This window comes from Lolium rigidum, unplaced genomic scaffold (assembly GCF_022539505.1).
Source record: "Lolium rigidum isolate FL_2022 unplaced genomic scaffold, APGP_CSIRO_Lrig_0.1 contig_70008_1, whole genome shotgun sequence".
Taxonomy (NCBI): Eukaryota; Viridiplantae; Streptophyta; class Magnoliopsida; order Poales; family Poaceae; genus Lolium; species Lolium rigidum.
Window position 1 is genome coordinate 1 of NW_025901433.1, and position 8,708 is coordinate 8,708.

An 8,708-nucleotide genomic window follows, 5' to 3' on the forward strand; every position below is an offset into this window, starting at 1 on the left:
AGAAATAGATACTGTATTGTACCACTTATATTAACTGTCTTCTCTAGATAATGTAGACTTCTAAGAGAAGATGCGCCTTCCTTACCATTGTACATGCCCTAGCCCTAAATATATGTACAATGGTTGATAAGGTGGCCTTATCTTAGATATTGCATGCGAGTATAGAAGGCAAAGAACATGTTGTATTATAAATTATCTCTTAGAGTTATCTCCTATAATTATTGTTTGTGTGCTCCTTAAGTTATGACATAATTAAAAATTAATTAAAAATGTGGATCTAAGATAAGTCATGTGGTACAATAGGGAATATGTCTTATCTGTTTTCTAAGAGATGATCTCTTACTTAAGAGAAGATGCATTTTCTTTTCCCGTTTCTCTCTCCTCCAACTCAACAATTATTCCGTGTGTCATTGCCAAGATAAAATCATGGTAATATATTGTGCAGAAATTTCCGCAAAAATCAAAATGCACTAACTTTGACCAAGTTAATTGAGAAAAGTATCTATACCTAATATATAGTGCATATTAAGATATAACTCATGACCAATCTAGTGGTATTGATTTTATATTGTAGATGTTGATATTTTTTGTACAAACTTGGTCAAAGTTTACACGGTTTGACTATGCAAAAAACCAATTATGCACTATATTCAGCATGGAGGGAGTACATGCCCTAAGCAAGCTACGTCAATATGTTCTTACGGAAATCAAAAAACACACTCAGCAGACTAGGAGTTTATTTACTGATAGTGGCATCATTTTGTGCGTTCAGGTACCAAATCTCACCGGCATTGTGTCCACGGCTGTGCAAACCATTGTATACTTCAGATGCCGCGAGACCCGCATCTACTCTGTCCAAACTGGTACCAACTTAAACTCGGCATCTACTGGACTACAGATGGGAAAGCTCTTCGAGGCGTCTGCAGTGTAGAGGCTGCGGAGTCAAGTACCAAGACGAGGCAGATTTTTGTTTTGGACATCTAAACTCCCATGTCATGTATACCGCTAATGTGTTTTTGAATTGTTCCTTTTAGTTGGATAGCCTGCAACATGCATGACACTATCGTGGAGGTGCCTCGGCCCCCAGTCCAATCCCCACCCAAGATTCAGACTTTGTGAAGAATACTAGCCATTAGAACTCTTATTAAGAGCAATAGCGCCCCCTTACCGAACTAAATCTTTCAATTTAGGCCCCTACAGGTCAGATGCTGGCTCCACTTGGTTGTCGAAATTGGAGACCGTAAACGATAACTAGCACAAAACTAACCCAGAGTGAGTCGGAGGAAGTAGTTGATACTTGCATATTATTACAGTTTGCGCAACTGGATAATACGATGATTTGGAGAGCAAGGCACAGGGGTTGGATCCCTGAAATCACGGAAGGTTAAGGTAACTGAACCAATCACTTGTTTCCACATTCCTATCCGTAGGTTCAGCATTTCCGATATATTTTCGCCTCTCAATGGTTGCGAAAATCTAAAAACTGTTCGTCGGCTCCAATCGAAAATACAGTCCCACGACTTGTACTGCATACGCCTAACGTAATTCAGACATAGTGATCGGTTGATCATCCTCTCACAAGAAGCTATTAACTTTCCTTACATGCCAATTTACATGTATATTACTAGATAGCTCGATCATTTCACGATACGACAACTGTACTTTCATCCGCATAAATGCTTTACTAGCTAGAAATAATAAGTAATTAAGCAAGTTTTCGTATTGTACCACTCACCTGGAGAGAGATCGAAGGAGATCAATGGCGTCGTGTGCACTTTGGTAGTTTGGCGACGAACAGCAACCGATCGGGAAGGCTAGCTCGAACTCCATTCGTAAGGAGGTTGGAATTAACTTGGAAGTTGGCTCGTTGCACTTGTATGGAGGGACGACAACGTTGACTTGACTTAGAGCGAGGTTGGTTGCCTGTGGTACTGCATTATTGGTTCTAGAACAGGTCCAACCGTTGCACAAAAAAAAAGAGCCTTTGAATGCTCAGTTGGCGTGTCCCTGGGGCCAACCAACAGTTAAACACTATGTAATATCCCAGACGCGTTTGGAGCCTGACTGTAGAGGAACCGGTAATCTGGATGGCGACAAGGCCATTTCAGGGTTTATGCTACAAACAGAGGCATGATTAATGGGTCTTCCTTCTCTTGGCCAAGAAGCGGTCAATCGTCTCAAAGTCTACAATTAGCATCTAATGGAAAAATGTTAGAACGCAAGCATAAACCGAGTTACATATTACCCGATGCACCAAGTTCAGCACAGAGGGATCATATCAATAGGAACATTAATCATGCCAAAAGCATGCAAGAAATTGATAAGACATTCACCAACCTCAAATATGTGCAAGTTAATTAGATGAACTGCAATGTTATTAATTCTCTCCTAAAGCTTCATCTTTCAAGATGTCATAGCAGAACCTGATGGTTCCACAGGTCGCCAAGCTATCTGGTGGTTCAAAAACTTTCGTGTTGAAGCTCTTACTGCTCTAGATTGCCCACACACACAAAAAAAAGACCACATTCTGAAACCTGGCAACTTCCGGCATTATACGCACTCTTTTTTCCTCGTGTGTGTTCCTATCAATCTTTTTCTGTAAAATATTTTTACAATGCGATCCTTCTTTCTGATTTACCAGTTGATAACAATAAGAAGATTTGGAAGATGAAGATACCACTAAAAATCAAATTTTTTGGATGGTATCTTCGTCGTGGGGTTATCCTCACCAAAGACAATCTTGTTAAGCGAAATTGGCACGGAAGTACACGGTGCGTTTTTTGCCATCAGGACGAAACCATCAAACACTTATTCTTCCAGTGCTAGTTCGCGAGATCTATATGGTCGATCATCCAAGTAGCGTCTACCCTGTATCCTCCGACTAGTGTCGCCAATGTCTTTGGCAATTGGCTTCATGGTATCGATTCAAGGTTTAAGTTGCTTCTTAGGGTGGGGGCGCTAGCAGTTATCTGGGTGCTTTGGCTATGTAGAAATGACAAGATTTTTAATGACAAAAATTGCTCTTTGTTGCAGGCCATCTACAGGTATTCTCCGTTCATGGTTACCTCTTCAGCGAGTGGAGAACCGAGACCTATTTACGGAGGTCTGTACACGGTTGGAGGCTACTGCGAGGGATACTTTTTCTCTACATGGGTGGCAGCATAGTCTACGGATAGAAGCCACACCTACACCTTAGGCGTCATATGATTCATCGTTTCGATATGTATCTCGCCTAGTTTTTGTATTTATCCTTTTTGACTTGAGACAACATAAACGGCTGTGTGCATCCTGGTTATGCAGAGGCTGGATGTAATTGCTTCCTAAAGTAATAAAGCATCATTTATCGAAAAAAATGGGGCTTTCATATGGGGCTTTACAGCTATTGATAGTACTTGATCTTTTCTCCAAATGCAAATATGGCTTGGAATAAATGTGGTTAATTAGTTCCTTCTTTAATTTATTGTATATTTATGCTTGTCTCGGCGTCGTTTGCATGCAAGCGAATTGTCTTCACAAGTGTGAACCACGCAAGATATATATCATGAGCTAGATAGTGCCCTTCATCATAGAGGTGGCCACTTACCACATATTGGACTGTTGGAGCATGACCTTCAGCAAGACGAGTGAACACCGAAGATCGTTGAAATACACTAATGTCATTGTTTGAGCCTACCATGCGAAAAAGAAGAGTGCCAAATCCAAATATCTCGAGCCGCAACCACCTCAAGTACGGTTTTGCACCCTTCCGTATGGTCTTCACGATGCCTGCCTGCACGAATTTTTCTACTGGATGACATGCAGTTGAACATGGAGGGCTAGAGGCCACGAATCATTTTTTAATGGAACACATCACTATTGATCACATAACATCGATACAAAGAGTCTCCAGATACTATCCGAAGAAAAGTTTGACATAAAACCTAAGCTAGAAACATCATAAGTCCTAACAAGAATGTGTGCTGCTTCATTAAGAGAGAGATTAAAATGCCGAAATGTAGTCGGTGAGAAACTCGCTAACAACACCTCAATTTGGAGTCTATTTCATAGAGAGGTGCGGCTGAGCCTAACGACGAACAGTGGGGACCTAATCAACAACTATGACTACTCTCACAGATAGGACGGATCCGGTGGGGGTGCCATGGTTCCCCTTCAAAAATAAATGTACGAACTCTTTTACCTAGTAGTATTTGAGCTAATTCTATATGAAGCATATAATTACCTAGTAGTATTTGTTTGTCATTTATCTAGTAGTATTTGAGCTAATTCAGTGTGAGCTAATTCTATACGAACTCTTTTACCTAGTAGTATTTGTTTGTCATTTATCTTCTTTTAACTAGTATAAGCTAAATTGAAAAATATTTATTATGGTCAAAACTACAAACTAGTGAAGCAACTAGTCTATTTTAGGCTAAATATGAAGCGCAAATGCGCAATAGCAAATCTTTTAAGCTTGACACCCCACTGATACTATCCTAGATACATCACTGTATCACGGGAGCTTGGCTAAATATAATAATATAAAAAAGAAGATAAATGCCAAACAAGAGAGTAGTTGACGTGATAAGGGGACGGTCTGTAAAGTGATACTCTCTCCGTTCTTTTTTAATTGACTTGGATTTAATACAAGTTTATACTAAATCCGAGTCAATTAAAAAGGAACGGAGGGAGTACTATCGGATTTCAAACAACGACTCGGCGATGCTCTTGAACAGTTGGATCAGAGAACGACGATGCGCTCCTGGCACTTGGCGGGAAATTGAGTGAAGGAGATCCTGGGCGTCGATGGCTTCTAGCAACCAAAACTATTAACTGAATGTTTGACACTGGCACGGTACTTGTCAGTTGGAGTATGTCTATACTTGTTAGATCCATCTTTATCTTTAGTTTGTCATATAAATTCGAAATTGTATTAAAGTTAGTCCATGCACTATTTCCAGCAATCAAACTAGATATCACCAAGGCCTTTGACACGGTGGACTGGGCCTTCCTCCTTCAGATTCTGATCAAAACTGGGGTTTAGCCCACGGTGGACTACGATGGTGGTGGGGTTGCTTAGCACGGCTTCTACCAGGGTCATGGTGAATTGTGTCGCGGGTGACCTGATCTACCACAGGCATGGACCTCTTTCCCACTTTCTTCGACTCGGTGATGGAGGTGCTTCACCTTCTCCTGCGGAAGGCCGACTCTAAGGGGATGCTTTTGCGGCTCGCCCCACGTGGTCCCCTTCACCGTACTTCTATGTACGCGGACGACGTGGTGACCTTCATCAAGACAGAGAGGGCGGATTTGGTGGCTTGTGCAGCGGTAGTGGAGGACTTCGGGGAGGCCTTGGGCCTCCGCACCAACCAAATCAAGTGCTCCCTTCACCCTATACGTTGCACTATAGATCAAGTGGAGTTGGCGCAGTCTATTCTGCAGTGCTTGGTGGAGGGGTGGCCCTGGAAATATCTGGGCCTCCCCGTTGGGCTGCGCAAGGTCTCCGCGGCCTAGCTGCAGCCCGTGGTGAAAATGGGCAGCAAGCCGGTGCCTCTGTGGAGTGCCCGGTTGCTTAACCTTGGGGGGTGGGGGCCGGACGATTTTGGTTCAGACAACTCTCAGCGCCATTCCGATTCACGTGATGATGTTGTTGGATACCCCCCCCCCCCCCCCCAAGACGATGTAGCCTCTCAAGAAGATCTGTCGAGGCTTCATGTGGAAGGCCAAGGCGAACGTGAGTGGCGGCCACTGCCTGGTGGCCTAGGACAAGGTGACCTCTCCTAAATCTTGTGGGGGTCTGGGCCCCAGTTTCTCAACCTAACGCTGCGTTACTGTTGGGTGTGGCTGCAAAGAGTGGACGCGACCAAGGCTTGGGCGAAGTTTGATCTTCAGATCCCCCTGGCCCGGGCCCTCTTCGAATCCTCCACGGCGGTGGTAGTGGGCAATGGGGAAAGAGCTCTGTTCAGGAAGGACCGCTGGCTACAGGGCGCCAGGGTGGTGGACCACGCGCCCAATTTGGTGGCCATTGTCTCAACCCGTAATGCCAAGGTTTGCTCGGTCAAGGATGGCCACGCCTGGGAGTGGCTGCGTGATTGTGGGCCGAACCTAAGTCCTGCAGCGGTGGCGGAGTTCTTTCACCTATGGGGCATTCTCGCTGGTTTTATGTTCGTTCCGGAGCAAGAGGACTCCGTTGTGTGGTGTTGTTCGGTGGTCCGGAAATTCTCCGCGAAGTCAGCATATGTTGCCTTCTTTGCGGGGACTACGGTGGCGCCGGTTACTTCGGAGATTTGGCGCTCAAGGGTGCTATACAGCTGCAATTTCTTCGTTTGGCTGGTGTCCCGGAACAGGTGCTGGACAGTAGGTAGGCTTCAAAGACGCGGCTTGCCCCCTTTGCGACCAGGAGTAAAAGACGCTCCAGCACGTCCTGCTTGGTTGCATAGTCGCCCGTGAGGTCCGGGCTTGGGCGTTGACGTGGTGGAACAAATTGGAGTGGATTCCCGACGCTTGCTCTGAGATTGTGCACTGGTGGACCTCGCTACGATGCCCCAGAGCCGTGTGTAGGGACTTGTGGACGGCGATCATCTTGGTCTTCTGGTGTATCTGGAGGCATAGGAATGATGTAGCGTTCAATGGCGCCACCCCTGCAGCGGCGACCATTCAACCTAGGATTAGGGAGCAGATCCAGATGTGACGTGTAGCTAGGCTTTTCCGTTTGAAGTCCTTTGGATTTCCTGAGCCTCTTCCTTTTTCGTGGCGGGATGGAGATTGGGTTTTTTTGTTGTAGGGGAGCTGCCACCCCCTGTTGGTAGTGATACCTGTGGCTCGGGCTTTCTTGCTCTTTTTTCTATGTGATTAGTACATCTTCGAGGGTGTATTCTCGAAACAAACTATTTTCAACAACATAAACGGTCAAACTCTTCATGCATGCCTAACCGGGGTGGGGTCCTGCAGTGCAAATATTTTATGGGAGCTTCGTTAGGACTCAGCGACGTCCATGTACGTTCAAGCCCAGGTCCAAAAGCGTTGCCGGATATAACTAGCGGCGTACACGACAATTAATAATAGACCAAGCTACAGAATGGAAAACAAAAATTGATTGATGTAGTATCACAATCAACGACATCATCGTTGCTATCAGCTGCAGAAAAAACAAGTCCGGCAGTCTACCATATACTTTTTTTAAAAGCTGAAAGTGGGTTTCCCCACTGTATATTTTTATAATTTTCAGTATAAAAAGTTATATACAAATGCAAGTGCTGGAGATTAGCATCAAAAGAGGCAGCAAGAAAAATAAGGCCATAAAGCCTCAAAACGAAGCTACAGCTAGGCAAAGTTTGAAACCCAGGAAACTATGCCAGTATATGATTTGTGCGTAGCCTTGTAATAAGAATGGCCAACTCATCCTTGAACCTTGTTTTACATCGGTAAACACTTGGAGGTACTCCCTTGAAAATGAACTCATTCCGAGACGTCCATATTGCCCAGGCAATCAGCATTATGATCTCCATAAAAATAGTTGGTTTATTTGGGATTTCAGAGAGAGCAACATATTATGCATATTCAGATGGGGTTCAGTGGGAGGCCTCCAATTTGGGCATAGACAAAGTCCAGCACAACACCGCAAAAGGGCATTTGAAGAATAGACGATGGCATGTCTCCAAAGCATTCTCGGTAGTCGGTACACATATTGCAGGAATAATTGTTAATGAAAAAATTCTTTCGCCGAAGCATAGCTCTAGTGTTGAGTCTAGCTCAAATGTAAATATATACGCAACAGAAGATCTGAATTTTCACATTAAAAACATGTTTTGTGGATAAACAAAGCATGCACATCCGGGATCAAGAGTGAATTTCCGGGGTATATAGCCTGACAACTTTTACTCAAAAGATCTCCACATCTCCAGCCAATGACACAAAATTTACACAGATTGCAGAGCACGCGCGGCAACTTCTACGGACGGCGGCACGGTGGAGGCATCAACCGGAGACCGGCACACCGGGCACGTCCTGTGAGACCATAGCCACTCGTCGATGCACCGATCATGGAAGAGGTGCGTGCACGCGGGAAGCTGCTTCACGACCTCCCTCGGCGTAATCTCGGCGAGGCACACGGAGCACTCGTCGTCACCGTCTCTGCCGCCGCTCCTCATCTTCTCGTACTTGTACACCGGCAGGCCGGCGATGGCTGCCAGGCCTAGCCCGACCGCCGGCTCCCGCGGCAGGGCGGCCATGGACTCCCTCCCTGTTTCTTGCTCGACCAGGCGCTGTATCCTAGCGCGGGCGCACATCCCGGCGACGAAGAGGAAGGCGGCCAGGACGGCGCCGATGCGGAAGTTCATTGGCCAGGGGACGCCGGCGAGGTACAGTAGGGCGCACGTTAGGCCCACCGGAGCAGCGACGATGAGCGCGAGCTTGAGCGACACGCCGACCGGAAACCGCATCACGCCGATCCCGATATGCTTTTGTAGGTGCGATTTGCAGTGTTTTCCTTCTAATGCTGGGGCATGGCCAGGCCTATAAGCTTCATGGTTTCCTACTTAGTTATTCCAAACCTGCCGGCATCTGTGACTGTGTGTTGTGTGACTGCGAGAGTCAACGGATGGCGACAAGCTGGTCATCTTGGAGTTTACGTGCTCATAACCAGACGATTTACACAAAAATAACTCTTTTCTGAAACTATAGCACAGACTGACTCTCCGATCAAACTATTTTACTCATCTAACCTTTTTGTG

General features: G+C 45.5%; 1 protein-coding gene across 1 annotated transcript; it reads right to left on the reverse strand.

Annotated features, from left to right (window-relative positions):
• Positions 1-7,895: 7,895 nt before the first annotated feature.
• Positions 7,896-8,417, reverse strand: LOC124682181 (RING-H2 finger protein ATL32-like). The gene has a single exon (XM_047216919.1). It carries the CDS (start codon positions 8,415-8,417, stop codon positions 7,896-7,898), a length of 522 nt encoding a protein of 173 aa, XP_047072875.1.
• Between the last annotated feature and the right edge of the window lie 291 nt (positions 8,418-8,708).